The 24,361-nt window shown below is 42.0% G+C and overlaps 1 protein-coding gene across 1 annotated transcript in view; it reads right to left on the reverse strand.

Moving 5' to 3' along the window:
• SYNE1 (spectrin repeat containing nuclear envelope protein 1) overlaps positions 1–24,361 on the reverse strand; it is a 1,478,055-nt gene that overhangs the window by 1,029,130 nt on the left and 424,564 nt on the right. Inside the window, exons 24-31 of the mRNA XM_069234720.1 lie at positions 18,983–19,117; positions 15,477–15,635; positions 10,502–10,710; positions 4,298–4,406; positions 3,931–4,095; positions 1,676–1,843; positions 393–569; positions 102–242 (exon numbers count right to left, since the gene is read on the reverse strand). Coding sequence (XP_069090821.1) covers positions 102–242; positions 393–569; positions 1,676–1,843; positions 3,931–4,095; positions 4,298–4,406; positions 10,502–10,710; positions 15,477–15,635; positions 18,983–19,117 — 1,263 coding nt within the window. The remainder of the gene's footprint in view (positions 1–101; positions 243–392; positions 570–1,675; positions 1,844–3,930; positions 4,096–4,297; positions 4,407–10,501; positions 10,711–15,476; positions 15,636–18,982; positions 19,118–24,361) is intronic.

Genomic DNA, 24,361 nt, shown 5'->3' on the forward strand with positions numbered 1-24,361 from the left:
GGGAACTGATTGAAAATTATTACTGAATACAATAGACTATGGACATATTAACAATGGGTAAACCTTTCTATCCATATGACAGTGCAATCTCCAGCCCTTACCTTAGTTTGTTGGAGCTCCATTGCTAGGCTCTCCAAGCTGCTGAAATTAAGGCTGTGTTCTAGAGTGGAACCTGCGTGCTTGAGATGTTTTACTATATTGTCCTTGCCAGTTTCAAACTGTTCCCATTTATTTATTGTACTCTGAGCAAAAACACAAAACAGCCAAGTTAAGAGAATGGATGAGAAACAGCAAATTAATGCCTCTTTGACTTTTTAAAACCATCATGATTGCTAATTACTGTTTCTTAAACTGTAGCAGTTCTCTGCACCCCATCTGTAAATGCAGCTCACCTTCACATGCTCTTCTTGTGTTTCCATTGCTTGTGCCATACTTCCTAGTGTAGTCTCCAACTTCTGCAAATCTCTCACAGAAGTGGCTGCCAATCTCCCTTCTTCCTGTAGTTTTTCAGCTTTCACTACTTGCTGATGCACATCCTGTTTCTTTGCGCGCAGCTGCTTTGTCTTTTGCTGTAAGACAAGGTGTTTAGCTAAACTAAGAATATAGCACACAGAATTCATGTTACAAATAAAGAAGACATAAAGGCCCATATTTATACTTTTTGACGCTAAACTGCGCTAACGCAGTTTAGCGTCAAAAAGTTTTGCGCCGGCTAACGCCATTCTGAAGCGCCATGCGGGCGCCGTATTTATTGAATGGCGTTAGCCGGCGCAAGCAGACCGGCGCTGCCTGGTGTGCGCGAGAAAAACCACGTACACCAGGCAGCGCCGGCGTAGGGGGAAAATGGCGCATGGCGTCTTAAAATGGGGCAAGTCAGGTTACGTCGAAAAAATCGTCGTAACCCGACTTGCGCCATTTATTTTCGACGCCCATCCCCCATCAACATGACTCCTATCATTGTAAAGATAGGAGTCATGCCCCCTTGCCCAATGGCCATGCCCAGGGGACTTCTGTCCCCTGGGCATGGTCATTGGGCATAGTGGCATGTAGGGGGGCACAAATCAGGCCCCCCTATGCCAAAAAAAATTATTAAAAAAAAATAAAAAAATACTTACCTGAATGTCCCTGGGGTGGGTCCCTCCAGCCTTGGGTGTCCTCCTGGGGTGGGCAAGGGTGGCAGGGGGGGTCCCTGGGGGCAGGGGAGGGCACTCTGGGCTCATTTTGAGCCCACTTGTCCCTTAACGCCATGCCTGACCCAGGCGTTAAAAAGCGGCGCAAATGCGCCGTTTTTAGCCACGCCCACTCCCGGGCGTCTCTTTTGCCCGGGAGTATAAATACCACGTAAAGGCCTGGGAGTCATTTTTTAGACGGGAACGCCTCCCTTGCATATCATTAACGCAAGGAAGGGGTTCACGCTAAAAAATGACGCACATTCCGGGAACTTTGGCGCTATTCGCCTCTAACGCCATAGTATAAATATGGCGTTAGTTGGCGTTAGTTTAGCGTCGAATTTGCGTCGAAAAAAACGACGCAAATTCGGCGCAAACGGAGTATAAATACGGCCCAAAATGAGGCAGTGTATCTTCTCTAACTTGTAAAACATGCCATACTTTTCAGCAATGCAGGGACATGATGCTATAGCAGATGATGCCTATAGTTTTACATGGGTAATTACCTGGTAATGAAGGAGTAACTGCTGGGCCTGAATTAGACTCTCAGTATCTAAAATCTTTTCAGCCTCTGTTTGAGCTTCCTTGGAACTGGTGATCAACTTCTCAAGTGCACTTTTTACCTCCTCCTTGTACTGGACACTATCCCCCACAGTGTTTAGGAGCTTCTCTGTCTGTATTTTTTAAAACAAAAGAGGAGAACTAGTTTTACATTGTGATGATTTAAAATTGAAACTATAACAGTGAGTAGGTGTGTAAAGAACTGCTTGTTTATGTAGTTGCCAAAAAGGAACATTTGGAAATGTATAAAAAATCACAATCAAGATATAAATATATAAAGATGATATGGATGACTGAAATAAGATGGGATGTTTACAAATTTTATCGTGGTACTTGATACCATTTCAGAAAAGCAATTGAAAGAAAAGGATGTAATTGTCAGTGAATCAGAGGAGTGCAAAATCAAATAGAAATCCTGTGGTAACTGTTGTTGACTTTCGTAAGTGTTTTGCACAAGTACATTGATATGAATGGATCTAATTCATGATATACGAGGATAATGTTCAGAACTTCAAGAGATAGACCATCACTCTAAAGTAACCTTCCACCACCCACACACACTTTCCAATGCTGAGGCTGGCATGTCATCATATTGAACTTGTGTTGTTTGCCTGATGCTATCAACATGCATTTCTATTTACTGGGATCACTGCATACCACTAATTGTTCTCACTGAACCAATCTTGGCTTCTGTGGCACTTAGCTGTCATAGATCATTTTGTTTGTAATAGCAAATAGTTTGAATCATGTTCAGGATTCCAAGCCCTAATGGTTTTGTATGGGCTTTAACAGTTGATTTAATTTCTATTATACCTTCACTTGACGCAACCTTTTAACTTTTCTGAAATCTGTCAATTATACAGATGTTACAAGTTTAATAAATCTGTGTTGTTTCAATGAATTACTCTACTCAAGCAACTTACAAATTCACATTGTGAACTAGACTTGCTAAATTCATGCACAAGTGCAAATTAAGTTGCACAATGAATATGAACATCGCCCCCATACTGCCAATATCCTTGATTTTTGCAAATTACTAATAGGGGTCCCATTCGCCACACAAGGGGGATGTCAGCTAATTTCAATTTGCTGAGGTTACAATAGCCTTCTTTAAATGTTTTATGATTTCTATTTCATGTTTCAAAGTTATGGGTCAGTGCTCCACTGTTATTGTTTGTGCCAGCCACATACCACTGGTGTCCATGACTTATTTTCCCTCATAAGCATTTCAGGTTTAAAAATGTTTATTGCTTGTTCTGAAACTAACATAACACAGTGCAGCCAAAGCCAACATTGCGCACGAGTGACATCACATTCAAGAAAGACAACTTAGCCTTTTCTCAAACCAAATTTTAGAACTACCTTTTGTGCATTTCCTGTCCCTTTTAATAGTGTTGTTATGTCCTGTTTAACTCTAGTCTCTGCATTTCAAAGCTGAATATAAATGCTTCCACCTTCATAGTGTGAGACTGCTGAGGACTGATCTACTGTGTCACCAAAAAGTTCCTGTTTCTTTCCTTCAGCACAGTTGCCCACTGCCTTGGGTTAGCTGTCCAACAAACTACTTATACAGCAAAAAGAGAGGCATCTAATTAATGAGTCCAAAAAGTGAAACTTCACACATCTGGAAAAGGTTGTGATTACATCCAATTCTTTATTTCCAAAGGTTTGACAGAAGCGTATGGATTCCACACAGTACATGTAAAAAAAAAGTGAGGCTTAAGAACGTTCATTTGAGATTGTGGAGAGTGGCCATTATTGTCAGGATTTGTGATGAGGAAGGTTATGAACTGATATAGTGCAAACTCTTCGTTAGAATATAAGCCCTGATGATGATCAATGTGTGTGAGCGAAACGTTCTGGCTGTATTTTATGAAAAGAATTGGAAAGAAAATAAAGAATTGGATGTAATCATCACCATTTCAATGTGTGTGAGCCTCCATATTGCAATGAAACCTAAATATCATCTCAGTATTCTGTATAATGATTCTATGTACACATAGTAATTAATGGCACCTCAATATTGTTGATTGTTTTATACACAGTGTTACTATTTCAGATTCAAGCCCAGGAAATGGAATTTATTTTGTGATAGCATCACATACATCTCACAATTTTGTAAATTATTTTATTGCTTATTGCTTTCCTAATTTTTGTAATGAACCATTTACATTACATGCAATTGTCAAAGCAATCATACCTCAGCCAGCATAACTAACAAGCTTTTCAAATCTGCTGCCAGTTTGGACAGCTCTGTGTCCTGCTTCCTTAGCTCTCTTTCGGATGCTACCCCTGCTAAAGCAGTAAGCCGTGATTTCAGCCAGTTCAGAGTTTCTTCATTCCTGCTGACATTCTGCCTGATTTCCTGCAACCAAATAACACAAACAAGGATATTCAAGAAACGTGTATCTGTATTCCAACATGAATTCATAAAAATCCATAAAAGCAACAATGCAAACACTTTTTAAACACTTGTAGACTGCTTAGTGTTGAAATGCACTACACAAATATGCAAATAAACAGCTAAGCAATAATGAAAACAAGATTTCATAGAAATCTTCTTTCACCTCAACTGAGGTCTTAAATTGGTGGTATTTCGCTGTGTCCTTGGCACCTCCTTTGATCTGTTTTAATGTTTTCTCATTTGCTGTCATCCAGGTTGACAAGTCAGAAAATCTGTTGACAACAAAAAAAATAATATATGTAATATACTCTGCCAACAAATGTCAAGAGATCAAACCATGCAAATGTTTATATTGCACATGAAATAATGCAAGGTACAAACTAGTACAAGATGTGAATCCATTAACTAAAAAAATAATAATAAACCCCTTAACTTCGGAGGTTTTGATTGAATCAGAGATGTCATTCCCTTGATTAAATAGGTAGAAAAGCATACTGGTTCACAAGAGACAATGTTTTCTGACATGCTGAAAGAAATGTAGGAAGGTCACTGATTTCCAGGCAAGCTTCAACGTGCCAAAATGTACATGGGAAATGTCCATTTGACCAGATAAGTTTTTGATTTGATTCACAAGGAAATTATGTTTCCAGTGGAAAGAATACTCTGCCTGCACCATAATGAAATAGGAGGTTGCTCCCTTTCTTTTGCTATCATGGGAACTAACTTTTTCCTCTCATTCACAGGAGTAATAATATATCAATTTCCAGGTTGAGAGACTACCAGTAAAAAGTTTGTGAATACCACCAATTTAGGAGTTTGATGGTGCTGGCAGCTGTTTGCAAAGCCTCTATCTCTGAAAAGCTTCAATAGCCATCTCTAGCTTTAAATTGAAGAAGGTCCACCATACTGGCAAAACATTAGTGTAATTTAGGTTAGTAACATTTCATAAATATCCTCTTTAATTGACCAGAATGGGGAATGTTCACCACAACAGTCAGTGACAGCCCCCCACATCCACCATTCCCACAGACACCACCTGAACAGACACACAGACATCCACCAAACCCACCATACCCACAGATACCACCCCAACAACACACAGACATCCACCACGTCCACCATACCTACAGACACTGCCCCAACAGACATACACACATCCACCACATCTAGCATACCACCAGACACTACCCCAACAGGAACACACACATCCCCCACTCCATCACCAGTACCTTCATCTCCCAGCCCCCCAAGACAGGCATACACCCACACTCACACATGTAACAGACACCACCCACACATAATCAGACCTCACACATGCACACACCCAAGACATCCACATGACACAGCAGACAACCAATCCCTCGACCTCCAAATCCCCATCCCCTTCTGCTGACCATCCCTGTGTTCCTAAGAAAGTTGTTTTTTGTTTGACCTTGCCCTTTCCCCTGTAACTGAGCTTGCAACTCCTTCAATTATAAATGGTGTGAGATGTATACTATCTATTCTAGGTTATTTGCAATAGAAATAGCTATGCATAGACTATGTCTAAAATGCAGAGCAAAGTATAGGTTCCTAAATTTGGTCTGGGGTTGTAGGAATTTGCAAGCATTCTAGGAAGAACTCAAAGAGGAGTTCTCTGATGTGTTGGGTTTGGGAATACTGAATGATGTGGACCTGTCTAGGCATGTCTTCAGGTTCTGTTTCTAAGGGCTGATGTTTACTAGGAGCAATTTAGTCAGAGAAAGGGGTAATGCAAACCGCCATCCCAGATCTTGCTTGGTTAGGGGAATGGACTAGTTCATGGCTTACACGAAGGGTGAGGTATGAGGCCCAAGGATGTCCAAAAACTTTTATAAGATTTAGGAAGCATGGCAGCATCACCTCAGATCGCTAACAAAATGGCTGCTGAATGGCATCATCTCTTCTGATCTGTCCAATCAGAGTCAGTACTGCCCAGAACATTAAGAGCTGTTTTGTTAGAGTTTTTTGTTTCCCAATAAACCAACTGTAACACCTGAAAGTGAACACAATGTCAGTATATGTTTTGAGAATCTCCTATTTAGCTAGCACCATTCCTCTTCTCTGTTTTCTCTTGAAAAACAAAAATCTTAATAAAAAAGAAACAAATAAGAAAAAATGAGTGTCTAGTCAGTAGGTTCTTACTGTCGATTCACTGCTGGATAAAAAATGACTGTGAACACCTGGAACATTTACCACTTTGTTTACCTCATTTGTAGGAAATGCTCACAACTAATAAAGTAACTGTCACTCATGGATGTGGTATTAGGGGAAGGCATAGTTGGATCTTCACTAGCATAAGTGACACATCTGTGCTCGAAACAAGATTTAAGAATGACAAACCAGTTTCTACATGAGTAGCTTTGAAATAACCACATCAAATGCTTTGTGAATACCAGTGTGTTTCAATCAAATAACAGTTCGCTTGTAAAAAAATATAAATAATTAGTTTCAGAGATACATGAAAGAGCATTGTCATAGCGATATAAGCAACTATAAAGAAAGACTATTGGGGTGAATGGTAATTATGATAAAACAGCTAGTTCAGCTGCCCTTTCAGGGCTGAAGATTTGGCCACTTTTGTATACAACAGTAGGTGGTGGTATGAAAGAAAATTGAGAGCGCATTTCACTCCTGCGCAAGGGTGCAAGTAATGTCCTTATAAAAACTTGTGCCCATATTAGACATATAGGGTGCACTGTTCATGTTTGCAATATGGCACCTTTTATATGGTGCACCGGGCCCAAACAGACACTGCGTCCTATTACAATAAATGGGCTGCCCCTAGGACATCCACAAACTTGTACTCACCTGGGAGCAGTGCAACCAGTGAAAATCAGAGTAGCTCCTTCAAGGCCACTCCATGTTTTGCAGAGAAGGTGGCAATGTGGGCGAACTTTAAAGAGGTGTCAGAGATACCCCCTGCAGGCGGGTGCTGTGAGTGACTGCACCCGCCTACAGGGTGATGTCTCGGGGGGGCCTATGGGGCACACCTCTACCCCTCCAGAGGGATTGTCTCAGAGGTGCACTGAAAGTGTGCTATCTTTTTGTGCAGCACTGTCAGTGCGCTGCATAAGGACATGTTTATCTCTGCGTCTGCCTTGGAGGTACATGTGCAATTTTTGCACTAAAAAATCCTATTTTAACATGAAGAATAACTCAACAAGAAACATCCATCACAACATTTCTGGGCTGTGAAAAGCCTTATATCTCCTTACCAAGGGTGCTCAGTGTTTTGGCCCATACCAAGATATTAAGATAGTTAAATAAAATAATATTTCATGCAATTATTCTAAATGAAAATGATTTCCATAGTCTGTGATAATGCAGAAACTCTCTCATGGAACCAGGCCGTCAGAACCAACACTGGATACCATAATTCTAGGCAGCATCATGTAAAATTAGTTTCTTCTGAGGCGTGTCACAAAGGGATGCTAACATCTTCATCAGTTTCTAGTCGAGAAAAGATTTAAGAGATTATCACTTCATTATTTATTTTACCCTGTGGCGTCTCTGGCCATGGACACTTATACCTGGCTGTTTGATACCAACCTTATTTGATTATGGATGAGATGAAGAGAATGGCCTATTACTGGGATCCCTGTCTCTCATGCCTAAGGAAAAAGGCTTCCACAATCTTAGCCATGTACTTTTACTTAGACTGAGACGAGCCTCTTTGAAAAACAACAAAATAGTGCTTAACTGCTAAGAAATCTCTCATCACATCACTTTCCATTTGGTTGTACTAAAGTTGTTTCAGGCATCTCTGAAAGTGGAAAGCTTTTAAGGTGCAGTTTTTTCAGATATTTAATTTAGCAATAGACAGACACATGTCTTCAAGTGAAGGTTTTTCCCTACCAGAGAGATGTTTTGTTCACTGTATATCAAACTGATTATTCATTTGTGTAAGAGTTATTGACTCCAACCAGTTTTCTGTTTATTTTATTGATCTTAAGGTTTATACACATTTGTATATGTTCTGAGTAATTAATCTTGCAATATTGTGCACAAAAAAAAATAACCATTAGACATTAAAATAATTGATAATGAAGATGTGAAATTATCTGCACTAACAAATGTCTGTGCTTGATTGCTTCAGACCACCAAGTACCTATGGATGGAAAAAAAACACAATAACCCTCACTAAAATCACGAACTTCCAAATAGTAACAGTGTTGTTAATTAGGGAAAGAACGAAAATTATCATTGTTAGGACTCTGCAAAGTTAAATTCTGCTTTCATGTGGCTGTATGTCAATTAAATATTTGAGAAACCCTATTGACATTTCATTTGATATTTTTGCTTTGATGTTATGTGAGCTATCACTCATACCCATATATTACTGGCTTATATGACTGCACTGCCTTCTCATTTTCTCACAGCTCACTTCAGCTGTACTCATCAACTGAATTTTGGTCAAAGAAAACGTAGCTTGAGGTAAATTAAGACAACACAGATATTATGTTTTCCCAGCAGACTCTCCTTAAATGACCCTAAATCAACAGGACTTCATTTACCATCACCCATCAGTACAGGAACTGACATCACACCACCCTGCCCAACTCCATCCTCCCAGGAACTACTTAATGGCAGCTGCAACACAGATGCGCAGCGTTGCGTGCAGCGGGCATGCCACTCACGTGCCAAAGGCATGCTAAAGGCAAGCCTATCCGTTGCAGTCAGCACCTGGTTTGCACCCATCTCCAGGAACCCTGTCACTATCCAGCAATACTCCACAGCACTCCTTAGGGTACTAGACCCTGGATGCCATTCTCTCAACTGCTGCTGCGCTGCACCTCACACCATGGTAGACGCTTTCACCTACATCCACCACCGGTTCTCTAGCAGTCACCCCTCCACACCCCTACGCAAATACTAACATCGCCCACAACACCTCCTCCCAACACACATGCCACATAAGTACCAACAATGCCTACACCCCCACCCTACACCACAGCAAACCTGCATGTTAACACCTACTCGTATGCATGCTCCTCAACACACCATCACTCAGCCAACACACAAGTGAAATATGGGACCTGCTGAGTAGCGGCACACGTGACATCCTCTTTATCACAGAAACCTCAACCCCTCAATGGCTCACAACATTGCCACAGCAATGCCAGTGGGCAACAAGGTCCCTTAACAGGACCTCATTCACAAGACCAACGTCTTTGCTCTGCTCCGGGCCTACATCCTCCTCAGTGACCTCTATTTGGAAGACCAAAATGACCGCAATCCACAGCACTTCTCGAAAGCTTGAGCAACATTGGACTCACGCAGCTCATCCCAGAACCAACACACACCACAGGACACACACTGAACCCCATCTTCACCACAAAAGACAGCATCAAATACAACCCTGCCACACCACTCATATGGATTGACCACTCTATCATCCACTTCCACATCAACATACCTCCATTCAACACCCTTACCATGTTCAGCATTCCAAGCCACAACTGGGGCAGGATTTCAGGAGCAGACTAACTCAGTTCCCTCAGCATGGATCAACCTAGCCCCACGGACAATATCAAAAAGGCCATCAACAACTTCAGTAACTTTGTCAAGAAATGCACAGACTCCCTTACACACATCAAACCAAACAAACATTGTAAATCATACAAGCAGGCCAGGTGGTACACAGAAGACCTCTGAGACACTAAACAACAGTGTATATAGCTACAAAAGAAATGAAGAGTCAGCACAACACAGACAGAACTATCTACAATGCTGCATCCAGGCGCTAACACTAGCAAATAAGACACAAGGAAGAAAAAATCACTAGTGGACTGAATAGAAGGAAGCACCAACAGCTACAAGGATATGTTCTCGATCATTAAGGATTTTACCTTGCCTTCAGCCACTGTCACCAACATCGCTGTTTTCAATGAACTCTGCAACAAGCTATCCAACTTCTTCCACAGCAAAATTGCAAACATCTACAGTAACTTTGCACACCAACGCAACCACAATAAAACTTACTGCTAACCTACCCACCACCAACCAAGATAGCCACTTCACTGATAAGATAAGATAAACCTCCATGTACCAAAAATAATTAAATTAAAGCTCCGTATTTTACTTGTTCTTGCCTCACAAGCATTCTTCGTGTGAACACTGGAATGATCAAAACATATTTATAAATCACCTTCACATTCATTAAGGTGAAGTGGCATATTATATTAATTCACATTAGTAATCAAGACATGCTTATCCTATTGATGTTTCACGCAAGATAATACACTTCATGTGCCTAAGTGATGATCCGTAATGAAGGAGGTGTCCAATGAGAAGCATTCAATCAAGTTTCTCTTTTTCCAGAAGATCAAATGCCTCTTCCTAGTACCTGGTCTTGTATTCCTTCCATTTGTCAGGGTGTTCCATCAGCTTCTGGCAGAGACTGTCAATTTGTGTCTTTAGTTCCTTTAGTGTTCTTTTACTGCTCTCCAGAGCCATCCTCACTGGATCCCGCTCTGAAAGCTTCAGGCACAATTCTTCGATCAACTGCAGACGTTTTTCACACAGATGATAGGGACCCTTATCACTGGAGAAAGTCTGAGATGATATAAAGGAATGTTAAAATGTGATGCGGCATAACATTTAAGTTAAATGCTTCTTGTTTGCATTGTAATAATATGAAAATGGGTAAGCTGATTCTGTGAGTGGAGCTAGTTGCCACCTCAAGGGTTTGAACTCAGTAGATAATGGGAAACCCAGGAGCCACACCTCATTCACACTGAGTCACAGTGGCACGTGTTACCTCTCTTTATCTGTCACAGTGGTATTGAAAGATTGAAGGCTCATTTACAAGAAACTGGTGCAATGATCAAGATGCACCAGTTTGCTTCTGCTGCCCAACATCCCCCTAACGACACCATGGTAGCACTGTATTTACAATACAGCGCACCATAGTGCTTGTTAGCATAGCTGCATCAGACTTTCTGATGAAGGTGTGGTGCTTTGCTGGACTAACTGCAGAAATGTTGATGCTAGTTCAGCAAAGCCCAGGGAGGACCATTTAAAACAGACTAGCATCACTTTAACACTTGCCTGTTAAAAAATGAAATTAGAATGAGTCAGTGAAATCTTGTAGATTTCATTGCACCATTCAGTTGGGCCTCTTAGTGGGGGAATGCCTCCCTTGCATACATTATGCCTTGTGCAGGTATGATGTGGCCCAAGGGTTTACAAACTGGTGCAATGGTCCCATTGTGCCAGTTTGTAAATATGGGGTTGGTGGGGGACTGCTCTGTGCCATTGTAGTGTAAAAACAAATGACACTGCTGTGGCTCAAGGGGCTTGTAAATGAGCCTCTTAATTCAGACTTTGCAGTTGTACAAGTCCTACTACTCTGTGCAGTGTTTGCCCAGCACCGTTGACATGTCAATTCCAACCCACAGCTCCAGCCAGATATCATATGGAGGCAGCGTCACTCATCCATCTATCACTCATGTAACATTCAAACACCATGCAATAGGAAACATATTGGTTGAAAACGGTCCCACAGGCTGTAGTCTGTCATCACTGTTGTTTAAATATTTATCTTTCCAGCCCAATGAATTCACAAAATGTTTCTCCCATCAGATACAGAAAGTGCCATCCTACATCAGTAGCAATAATTATGATAAATGTATTTGCAACACCTTAAAGAAATCTGCAGTCTTTGTTCCGGCCGATGCTCCATTGGCATGGTCAAAATGTATCAGCAGTAAATTGAAGTTTACTAATACATGCCATATTGCTTTCATATTAATTATTCAGAATGCACCACTGGCAGAAGATAGCACTTGCAAACAGGAATATACCATGATTGTGGAAATTGATTCAAAGTTCTGAGATTTTTCTACATTGAAATTCATCAAACCCAGTTAAAGGTACTCAGTTTTTAGGTGAGCAAGATACATTTATGGGTAGGAGATGCAATAAAATAGCTCCAGAATCTTTCTGAAAAGGAAATGAGTAATATTAAATCCAGATGACCATATATGAATTAGTATTAGTATTACAGTCATTCATAAGCTCATTTATAAATTCTTGAACACACTTCGTTATGTATGTGCTATGGAAACCAGAAAAAGAATCAGCAATTGTCTACACCATTAACACCTATAGCACATTTGACATAGTTTACACAATGTGAATTGATTACTAACAATTTGTAAACTTGAAAAATAAGCACAGTCACAAAGAAGATCATTCCTCATTTGAGGATTTTGAAGTGCAAATGGGCCTTCATATCAAATTGAGCTGGTGTGCCCAAGGTGCATTTCAAGCAAGCCTTTCTGTGACACGATCATATGGCTTCAGAAATCCTTGCCCAGCAAAAAACTGGTATGTAAACATTATGACTCAATGTTTTAACATTGATTGACAGGAATGCCCCATTATCACTTAATATTCCTCTCAATACTTGTATTATCCAACCAGAAACTTCCAATGTTACTATATCTTGAATGAAAATATCCACATATACTGTATATTAACATATGTGCCATTGACATGCCCTACCATTTCACAGCCTGTTACTGAAAATCAAGAAAACACAGTTGCAGCCACAGACACTTGGCTTAGAAACTGCTCAGGATCTGAAGTAGCCACTGTGGTGCCTGCAGGGTTTAATATATTCTATCACTATGGTACCTCAGGTACATAAGGGAGTCTAGTCTTTATCTTCCTCGAACATTAAATGCCTCAGTAATTCAAATTTCATTACATGGCACTGTTGACCCTCCATTAATCTCAGCTGAAACATCTCTCCAATACACTATCTGGTGGTTCTGAGCTTGTTATCCAGCTGGCCACACCGCTATGTTTTTTTCAATATTGTTGCCCCTTTAACTACAAGTATCTCCAGTCTTATTACAGCTTATGATTTCAACATATTAGCTGACTGCCCCTAGTGTCCAGAAGTAGATAACATAATTAATTATCTATGTATGCCCGACTACTCTTAAGTTGGTAAAGATCCAGCACATTGGCACAATTACATATATGGCCTGATTTTCTCTTAGGATGCTTGTTTCCGGTCCAGGGAGGACCTTGCTTGGCAGTTCGGACTGGACTGTTCCCATGGGGAACAGGGTCAAGACTGATTTGCATATGGCTGGGTCCAAACTCGGGTGGTATAGTTAGCAAAAGAATTGATGGATTAAACCCAGATCTGTGACTGGAGGTGAATGCTTGATTGGTTCCACATTCCGTCCATCATCTGTGTTTGTTTGCTTTTCTCGCCCTACGTGTGCCAGGTATGCCCAGACGTGGGTCCCAGGCTCACTATGCCACTGGACTCAAGCTAGCCTGGCTGATGAAGGGTGATAGTCTGAAACTGGTCCTAGGATGCTTGTTTCTGGTCCAGGGAGGACCTGGCTTGGCCGTTCGGGCTGGACTGTTCACATGGAGAATAGGGTCAAGATTGGGGTGGCATTTTGAGCAAAAGAATCGATGAATTAAACCCAGATCTGTGACTGGGGGTGAATGTTTGATTGGTTCCACATTTTATCCATCATTTGTGTTTGTTTGCTTTTCTCGCCTGAAGTGTGCTGGGTATGCCCAGCTTTGGGTCCCGGGCTCACTGTGCCACTGGATCCAAGTGAGCCTGGCTGATGAAGGGTGATACCCTGAAACCAGTCCTAAGATGCTTGTTTCCGGTCCAGGGAGAACCTGGTTTAGCAGTTCGGGCTGGACTGTTCCCATGGGTAACAGGGTCAAGACTGATTTGCATATGGTTGGCTCCAAACTGGGGTGGCATAGTGAGCAAAATAAGTGATAAATTAAACCCAGATATGTGACTGGGGGTGAATGTTTGATTGGTTCCACATTTTATCCATCATTTGTGTTTGTTTGCTTTTCTCACCCTAAGTGCGCAGGTATGCCCAGACGTTGGTCCCGGGCTCGCTATGCCACTGGATTCAAGACTATCCTGGCTGATGAAGGGTGCTACCCTGAAACCCAGCATTGCAACCCATCATTCTTTTCCTCACCATCTCACTCAGACCTTGGTGAGCCCAACAGTTGCAACGTTTCTGTCTTTCCTTCTCTAGAGCTCTGAGCAAGTCTTTGCACACTATTTTAAAAGTCAAATTAGAAAATATGAGAATATTTTTTTAGCCCACTCAAATACTGACCCTTCATCAGCTGACTTTATGAGTTCCAATCCAACTCGTAGCCTGTCTTGAATGTGTCTAGTCTCTCTCCCCTGGGATTGTCACCTGTAGCCTGGTCTGTACCACATCCTGCTCAGTTAATAAAGGTTACCTCACCTGCTGTGCCCACTTTTACTTGTATCTAAATCTTCCTCTCTCATCTGCTATTGATCCATCCAGTCTTAATTGAATGCAGTTACACCCCTGGTGAAAAAAGACACACTGCAATCCCTAAGATATTCAGCCCCTTTTATCCTATAGCACTTTTTCACATATGTCCAAAATCAAGGAAAACCAATCGGCTCTGAGCTCTTGTTCCATGTAGAGGATGCTTCTGCATTCTATCCTGCCCAGTATGGACTTACCCCACCCCCTTAGAACGAGACTATCCATGTGGATGCATGAATTACATTTGTATGGTTCTCTTGGTGGTATATTGTCAGTTTCACCTAGATCTGCTATCTGCTTTTGACACTTTACCTTCATATACTCGTATCCTGCATCATCAGGGTGGGAATTAGGTAACTGTCAGCACTTGACTAAATCAGATCCTTTCTTTGGAATTCTTCTAAAGCATTTACTTTCCATCGTTTTTGCTCTGCAGTGTACTACTGATTTTCCCTTTCATATAATTCCTCTACTATGTCTCTGCTTGTAGTCCTCAAAGCTCACTGTACCTTGTTTGAAAGGACAGCTATGCGTGTTCTATGAACGCTGCCACTTTGTGGTCTGACACGCTCAATTTGTTTCACAGCATACCTGTAATTATAGGTTCCCCTAAAATCCAACAGCTCACTGAATACTTCACCGGACTTCCACCTATTTCCTCTTAGTGCCAGGAAATGTTAGGATATGCACTACAGACAACAAATTCAATCAACCAGTCATAATTCCAGCACTTCTTCAGGTCAAACAACATCACTGCCTTATGAACTTCAGGAGAATGGAAGTTTACTCAATGCAGCAGGGCTCTTTTTTGGGCAAATTCTTCTTCATGACAGGGAGCAACTGATTATGTTAAGAACAATTTCTCCAGCATATTATTACTCAGTAAGGCATCAAGTCCTGCAACAACCATGGATAAAAATACATGGAATTGAGTTTATAAAACCCATATTTGAAGCCTCAATGAAAAGCCTTATTTTCTCCAAGCTGTGCCAACCCTGTACTCATACATACCCTATGTTCTCGGAGAACTTTTTCACTGCCTTCACTGGACACCGAACTGTCCTCTCGAGCCAGCTCTGATCTGCACTCTTCCACAGTGGCCAGAAGTCTTGTTTCCTCCAGCTCGATTTTAAGGTGAAGTAAATGGTATGGAGCTTCCGTCTGAAAATCCTTTTTTCAGAAACAAATCAGAAAAATGCTGAAAATGTGGACACTTAGGAAAGTTTTAAATTTGTTTTATATTAGCTGCAGCTTTCAAAACCTAATGGAATCCCAAGCGCTAAGTCCCATCACATGGTTAATTTGAGTATGCTTTGGTTGAAAGGAAGGCACTGATGGTGTTCAAAGTATGCAATTGAAGCTTTGCTGAATGTCATCTGTCCTATGATTCAATTTATAATTTATTATCACAACCACAACTGGAACCATCACACACAAGGGCAATTGTCTAATCTACCCAAAGATATTTCCTGTGACTTTTTATGAGCTTGCCTAGCTATTATCTGATGTCCATACAATATGTTACATTTTTTGTTTCTATGAATTCCTGTCTGCAAATACCGGATCAATATCTGAGAAATCAAGTCTAGCAGCGGCCTGCTGTCTAAACAAGGCAGTGTTGTCCCCACTCCTAGGTTTGGGGTTCACCCTCAAATTGATCACTTAACTTGGATTTCAAGATCTCAACATGGACTATGTAAGTATCCTATTTATTCGCTAAGTGCCTGTAGGAAGTGCCCATTTTTTACATGGCCACCCCCACTTTTTGCCCTGTAATTGGTGCAATTTCGACTAGACTGGGTTCCTCCTAATCCGCCAGGTCCCCAGTGCCAGATCTCTTTCCTTAAATTGACAATACCTTTGACCCCTCCTGTAAGACCCAAGTAATGGTACCCCTGGTATCTAGGGCATGGGCAGCAATGAGGGTCCCTAAGGGCTACAAAATGTATTGTGCCACACACAGGGACTCCTCACCTAGCACCTGTAGACTGGCACTGCATGCTGCGTGCCTTGATGCAGTTAAAAGTGAAAACACGACATGGCACACAGTCTGTGCTCCATGTCCCCTAACACTGAATGTAATATAAGTAAGTTACCCCTACAGCTGCCTTACAGCCCTAAAGCTGGGTGCATTATATCATTTGTGAGGTCATATCTGCAAGAGCAGATATGTCCCTGCAATGTCTGTTAATTCTTACCTGTTATGGGGTCAAACTGCTTGTGTTTAGTGGCAATGACATAACCATTAGCAATAAAGAATTAACACAAACCAAATATCAAACTAAAACAATAAAAACATTGAAGCAATTGAAGCAACACACAGATAAATCCAGACAGTCATGAGGTGACAAGCTGTAGCTGCTGAAACCCAAGTATATATTCTGGACAATCACTGCATTGTATGCCAGTTGTGACGTATGGTACATCGATCTCTGAGAGGTAAAGATCTGTGGTCACATTTATTTCAGCTCAACCTCAGTCTCCCCCCCCCTTGTACTTTTGGAGCCTGGAGGTGTCTGTCACTTTTCGCTTATTTGGCTTAGGTTATCTTCTTTCTGAGGTTGATAATAGGCTTATGGGACTATCACCTACATTACTTGCAGTTCAATTATGATACTGCAAGGCATCGGGGAAAGGTATATATTAAACCACGTAGTGATGCCATATGATCTGAAACACATCATGAATTCTTTAAAGAGGCAGATGCAGGGACATGGGTCTTCGTGGTGACAAAAGTAAGCTTCTGCAAGCTGTCAATTTGAGCTACCAGATTTGACACAGAACATGGGCAAATACTTAAAATGAGCATTAAGCACCACCTATACCACATAGGCTCTCCTTTCCTAACTAAGGTATTTGCACAACATACACACCGGCACATACAGCTTACGGTGTGAGCTTGTGGCAAAGTGCAGGTAGCAGAGCAGAACCAGGGATTTGTTTGCATTACTTTTACTGACCTGAAAATGCAATAAATGCATTTTCTCATGAGCACTGGCACAATCAACTTCCTTTAGAGTCCTAGCAATATTTTCCTTATTTATTTTTAGAAAGCAACAGTGAGGCGCTGGGGAGCCATCGGGCTTCAGAGCAGTGCAGAGCAGTCAAAGACAGAGTGGGCTGTAGCCGGGGAGGATCTAACAGGTGGGAAAGCAATAAAGGATTTTGGAAAGCATGGGGCTTAAATGGCTTATACAAAGATAAGGCCTGACGGAGTGGGAGAAGCAACCTCTAGTTAGTAATTTTGCAAACAATCAGAACACCAGGCAAAAAAAGAGTAAGGCCCATATTTATACTTTTTTAGCGCCACATTTGCGTCATTTTTTGAAGGAGTACCTCAGGAGCCCCAGCAATCTGCACAGTAAACAAAGAATTAGCTAGTTGTCCTTGGGGGGGAGCCTTGAGTGGGCTGGGCATTCCTCCAATGCCCAACTGTAGGGGCACACAAGTCAACTGCAGGGCCTAATGTTGATGTCCTTGGGGCCACCTAATATCTCCAGAGTCAGAAGACAGGGTAGCTGTTCATCCGGGTGCTCTGCCCTAGGCATGAACTGCCCACCGCTCCCAGCGGTTAAGGGGGTGGTCTGGCAGTCGGCACGCCCCTGTGGTGCACTTGTGTCTCCCGTAGGCAGCTGACCCTACAATCAAATGGTCAAGAGCAGCAGCCCAATGCCTCCTCTCCAGTTAGGACACAGTGGTGGAAACACCCCTGCAGAGGACATCGTGGCTGATCTGCCACACAACACCCACCCAAAACAGACACAAAGTTGCAAGCGCCGCAGCCTCCACTACAGTGTGGGGCCGCCATTTTGTTGCTGCTGGGGAGCTGGTCACGCTCAATCACCTAGGACCCTGGTGGGTCTTACTCACTGCCACCTCGCCGGTGTCCCTCCACCAGTGTGTTAGCAGTCTGGGGACACCTGTGCGGGCATCCAATGTTAGGTGTGGTGGCTGAAAAAGGTAGGTAGCTAGAAGGCCCACAGGGAGCTCATCTGGCTAGCTGCTCATGTATGGCAGTTAGCTCCCCACAAACAAGCAGTTAACACTAAGGGGGTTATTCTAACTTTGGAGGAGTGTTAATCCGTCCCAAAAGTGACGGTAAAGTGACGGATATACCACCAGCCGTATTACGAGTTCCATAGGATATAATGGACTCGTAATACGGCTGGTGGTAAATCCGTCACTTTTCCGTCACTTTTGGGACGGATTAACACCTCCTCCAAAGTTAGAATAACCCCCTAAGTTTATGGCTGTGGAGACTCTGCAGCCAGGCCGGAGTACTTGGCACATAAAAAGATATGCCTGTCCTATCTTTTTATATGTGGAGATCTCCATCCTGACTGCGGAATCTCCACAGTTTTACATACGCTTATCATTTGTGAACACCAAATAAACGTAAATTTACACAAAAGTGTAATTTTAGTATTTTGAATCACGCCCTTTTTGTTTATTCGGTCCTCTCAAACTTGTCTTGAGCAACAGTAGTGAGCAAATCCCACCATGACTCATAAACTAACCTTCCACTGCTTATGTAGTTTCCTAACAGTTTCCTGAAGGCTCTGCTGTTCTTCCTCAGGCAGGATATCTGTAAGTTCATCACAAGCTTTCAGAAAGGTGTTAAGTATCCTCTGGTCCAGCTGACTGAAAAACTCCTGAAAAAGAAAAAAAGGTCAAAAGTTAGTTTGATATCGAGAACAGAACATCACATGAAGCTAGGGATACATCACTAATTGACTCTGGGTATGGTATGAAGTAAATTGAGTAGCTTTTTGACACACTGTTATATTTAACTGTGTACTTCTTTGTATATGCATTGAAACTCAGTTTTCATACTTTGTGTAGAAGCTAATACTTGAATTCTGTGCACTATATACAACAGAGCCTCATACTTTTTTGAGATTTTTTTCTGTGTTGACCATTCCTATCTTGACAAAATACAAGGTCTTGCAAGATTTTGCATCCATGTTTCATTGACAATTCTGATTTCTTCTTCCAGTTCCTATAAATATGTAATCTGGCTACTGTTAAACTATTCAGAAACCAACATTTTTCTTTATCCTTCCAAATGTGCATATCAAAATTTCCTGTCCTTCCTTTGTACTCCAAGTCAGTGGCGCAGCCAGTGTGTCATGGGCTCTAGTGCTCTAGTGCCAACAAAGAAATGGGCCCTCTGGCTGCTGTTTGAATTGTAAAATACAGTAATAATTGGTATTTGGTTGGCCCCTCAAGGTTCCGGGACCTGGTGAAATTGCACCTGCTGCACCAACAGAAGCTATGCCCCAATGACTTCAATATCAACAGCTGAAGCTATCCTTTTATGAGACCAAAATAACAAAGTCAGTAGGTTTCGCCTTTGTTTTTTCTTTTGCATTCTACCTTAATAACTGGATTATAAATAGTAGATAAAGGTAATAATAATGTTTGTTTTAAATTTGATAAACCATTAATAATTGTTTAATGTTATGATGTCTGTTGATTTAGTATCCCAGGTTTGCAAACTCATAATTTGTATCTCATTTAATATGTCATAGTAATGTGTATTTAGTAGGGTGCTGCTTCACCTGCTGCACCATTCAAATCATGCCCCTTTTAACTGCACGGTAACTGCAATTGTGACTGCCTGTTTAGTAGTAGAATATAGCACTATTTGGTGTTAAGAAGGATTATTACCTGCTGCACCATTCAAATCATGACCTTAGTGCCTGCTAGATAACTGCACATGTGACTGTCTGGATAGAAGAAAAGATAGTAATAATCTGTGTTTAGTGGGGCTCCTAGAGCTTTTGGGCACAGTGCCATTACACTTGCTGTACCATTCAAATCATCTCCCTAATGCTTGAAAGGTAACTGCACTTGTGGCTGTCTGTTTAGAAGAAAAATATAGCAATATGTAGTCTTTAGAGGAGTTCTGACAAACTTTGGGTCTCGTGCCACTGCACCTGCTGCACCACTGAATTCATGACCCTAGTGGCTACAAGATGACTGCATTTGTGACTGCCTGTTTAGTACTTAAATATAGCAATAGTTGGTGCTTAGAGGAGTTATGCCAAATTTTGGCTCCTGTTGCACTGCACCTGCTATACCGTTCAAATAACGACCCCAATGCCTGCTAGATAACTGCACTTGTGACTGCCTGTTTGGGGGCATATTTATACTTTGTTTGCGCCGGATTAACGTTTTTTTTTTTACGCAAATACGGTGAAAACTTAACTCCATATTTATATTTTGACGCTAGACATGTCTAGCGTCAAAATATTGGAATTAACGTCATTTTTTGTCTGCGGAAAACTACCTTGCTTCAATGAGATGCAAGGTAGGTGCTCCCGGGCAAAAAATGACTCTAAGGCCCTTGCGCCTTATTTATCCTCCTGTGCAAAAATCATGCACAGGAGGAGGAAGGCCTTAAATAATAGCGCTAAGCCTGCTCAGCACCATTATTTAAAGCCTGGGTCAGGCCAGGCATTAGGGGACCTCATTTCAATGGTCAGAGAACATGGAAGCAGCCCACAGGTGTCCTTTCCTGCCCCCATGGATACCCCCATCCACCCCCACCCACAGCTAGAGGACACCTTAGGATGGAGGGATCCATCCCAGGTAAGTCCAGGTAGTTATTTTTTATTTTTCTTTCAAAGTGCCACAGGGGGGCCTAACTTGGGTCCCCGCACATGGCACTGTGCCCAATGGCCATGCCCAAGGGACATAAGATACGGCCCCTAATGTCTGCCCTGACCCAGGCGTTAAAAATGGGGCAAGGCAAGCTTTGCCCCATTTTTTTACCCCTGCTGCCTCCTGTGCACCATTTTTGCACAGGAGTATAAATAAGGAGTTAAGGCCATAGAGTCATTTTTTGAACGGGAACGCCTACCTTGCATCTCATTAAGGCAAGGTAGGTTTCCTCGTCCAAAAAATGACTTTAACTCCATAAAGTTGGCGCTAAACGGGTCTGGCGCCAAATATGGAGTTCATTTTTCACTGAATTAGAGAAAAAAATGATGCTAATTCAGTGCAAACAGAGTATAAATATGCCCCTTGGTGTTTACAGGGGTTGCTAGAGCTTTGGGCTCCGTTGTCACTGCACCTGCTGCACAATTAAAATCATGGCCCTAGTGTCTGCAAGAAAACTGCACTTGTGACTGCATGTTTGGTAGTACAATTTAGCAATAATCTGTGTTTAGAGAGTTTCTGACACCTTGTGGCCCCGGTGCCACTGCACCTGCTGTACAATTAAAATGATGTCCTTAGTGCCTGCAAGATAACTGCACTTGTGACCTCCTGTTTAGTAGCAAAATTTAGTAATACATTTTGTTTAGTGGGGTTATTACAGCTTTTGGCCATGGTGCCACTGCATCTGATGCACCATTCAAATCATGACCCACATGCCTGCAAGATAACTGCACTTCTCACTACCTGTTTAGTAGTAACGTATGGCAATATTTGGTATTTAGAAGAGTTCTAACAACTTTGGGCCCGGTGCCACTGCAACAGCTGCAAATCATTGCCCTATTGCCTGCAAGGTGACTGCATCTATGACTCCCTTTTTGGTAGTAAAATATAGCAATATTTGGTGTTTAGGAGAGGTATGACAACTTTTGGTCCTGGTGCCACTGTATCTGCTACACCATTTAAATCATGACCCTATTGTGCGCAAGGCAAATGCACTTAATAATCTGTGTTTAGAGGGTTCTGACACCTTTTGGCCCTAGTGCCTTCAAGATAATTGCATTTATGACTGCCTGTTGAGTGGTAAAATATAGCAATGTTTGGTGTTTAGAGGAAGTCTGACACCTTTTTGCTCCTTGTACCACTGCACCTGCTGCACCATTCCGATCATGACCTTTGTGCCTACAAGGTAACTGCACCAGTTTATGAGTAAAATTTAGCAATATTTTGAGGAGTTATGACAACTTTTGGGCTTGGTGCCACTGCACCTGCTACACCATTCAAGTCATGACCCCTGTGCCTGCAGGATAACTGCACTTATCACTGCATATTTAGTAGTAAAATATAGCAATATATGGTGCTTAGAGGGGTTCTTAGAGCTTTTAGCCCTGTTGTCATTGCACCTGCTACACCACTAAAATCATGACCCTAGTGCTTGGAAGGTTCCTGCATTGGTGACTGCCTGTTTAGTAGTAAACATTAACAAAAAATCTGTGTTCTGAAGGGTCCTGACACCTTGTGTCCCTGGTGCCACTGCACTTGCAGCACCATTAAAGTCATGACCTTAGTGCCTGCAAGAAAACTGTCCCTGTGACTGCCAGTTTAGTAGTAAAATGTAGCAATATTTGGTGTTTAGAGGAGTTATGACAACTCTTGGGCTTGGGGCCACTGCACCTGCTGCACCATTCAAATCATGACCCCTGTGCCTGCAAGATAACTACACTTGTGACTGTCTGTTTATTAGTAAAATATAGCATATATTTGGTGTTTAGAGGAGTTATGACAACGTTTAGCCCCGGTGCCACTGCACCTGCTGCACAATTCAAATCATGACCCTAGTGCCTACATGATAACTGCAAGTGTGACTGCCATCTTAGTTGTAAAACATAGCAATAATCAGTGTTTAGTGGGGTGCCTAGAGGTTTTGGTCCCAGTGCCACTGCACCTGCTGCACCATTCAAGTCATTCCCCTTCTAACTGCAAGGAAACTGCAACTGCCTGTTTAGTAGTCAAATATAGCAACATTAGGTTTTAGAGGAGTTCTGACTACTTTTGGGCCCGGTGCCATTGCACCTACTGCACAATTCAAATAATGACTGCAGTGCCTGCAAGATAACTGCACTTGTGTCAGCCTGTTTAGCAGTAAAATATAGCTATATTGGGTGTTTAGAAGGGTTCCTAGAGCTTTGGGCTCCGTTGTCACTGCACCTGCTGCACCATTAACATCATGACCCTAGTGCCTGCAAGATAACTGTGCTTGTGTCTGCCTGTTTAGTAGTACAATTTAGCAATCATCTGTGTTTAGAGGGGTTCTGACATATTTTGGCCCCAGTGCCACTGCACCTGCTGCACAATTAAAATTATGACCTAAATGCGTGTAAGATAACTGCACGTGTGACCTGTTTAGTAGCAAAATTTAGTAATACTTTTGTTTAGTGGTGTTTTTAGAGCTTTTGGCCATGGTGCCACTGCACCTGCTGTACCATTCAAATCATGACCCACATGCCTGCAAGATAACTGCACTTCTCACTACCTGTTTAGTAGTAACGTATGGCAATATTTGGTATTTAGAAGAGTTCTAACAACTTTGGGCCCGGTGCCACTGCAACAGCTGCAAATCATTGCCCTATTGCCTGCAAGGTGACTGCATCTATGACTCCCTTTTTGGTAGTAAAATATAGCAATATTTGGTGTTTAGGAGAGGTATGACAACTTTTGGTCCTGGTGCCACTGTATCTGCTACACCATTTAAATCATGACCCTATTGTGCGCAAGGCAAATGCACTTAATAATCTGTGTTTAGAGGGTTCTGACACCTTTTGGCCCTAGTGCCTTCAAGATAATTGCATTTATGACTGCCTGTTGAGTGGTAAAATATAGCAATGTTTGGTGTTTAGAGGAAGTCTGACACCTTTTTGCTCCTTGTACCACTGCACCTGCTGCACCATTCCGATCATGACCTTTGTGCCTACAAGGTAACTGCACCAGTTTATGAGTAAAATTTAGCAATATTTTGAGGAGTTATGACAACTTTTGGGCTTGGTGCCACTGCACCTGCTACACCATTCAAGTCATGACCCCTGTGCCTGCAGGATAACTGCACTTATCACTGCATATTTAGTAGTAAAATATAGCAATATATGGTGCTTAGAGGGGTTCTTAGAGCTTTTAGCCCTGTTGTCATTGCACCTGCTACACCACTAAAATCATGACCCTAGTGCTTGGAAGGTTCCTGC

Source organism: Pleurodeles waltl, chromosome 5 (genome assembly GCF_031143425.1).
Source record: "Pleurodeles waltl isolate 20211129_DDA chromosome 5, aPleWal1.hap1.20221129, whole genome shotgun sequence".
NCBI classification, from domain to species: domain Eukaryota; kingdom Metazoa; phylum Chordata; class Amphibia; order Caudata; family Salamandridae; genus Pleurodeles; species Pleurodeles waltl.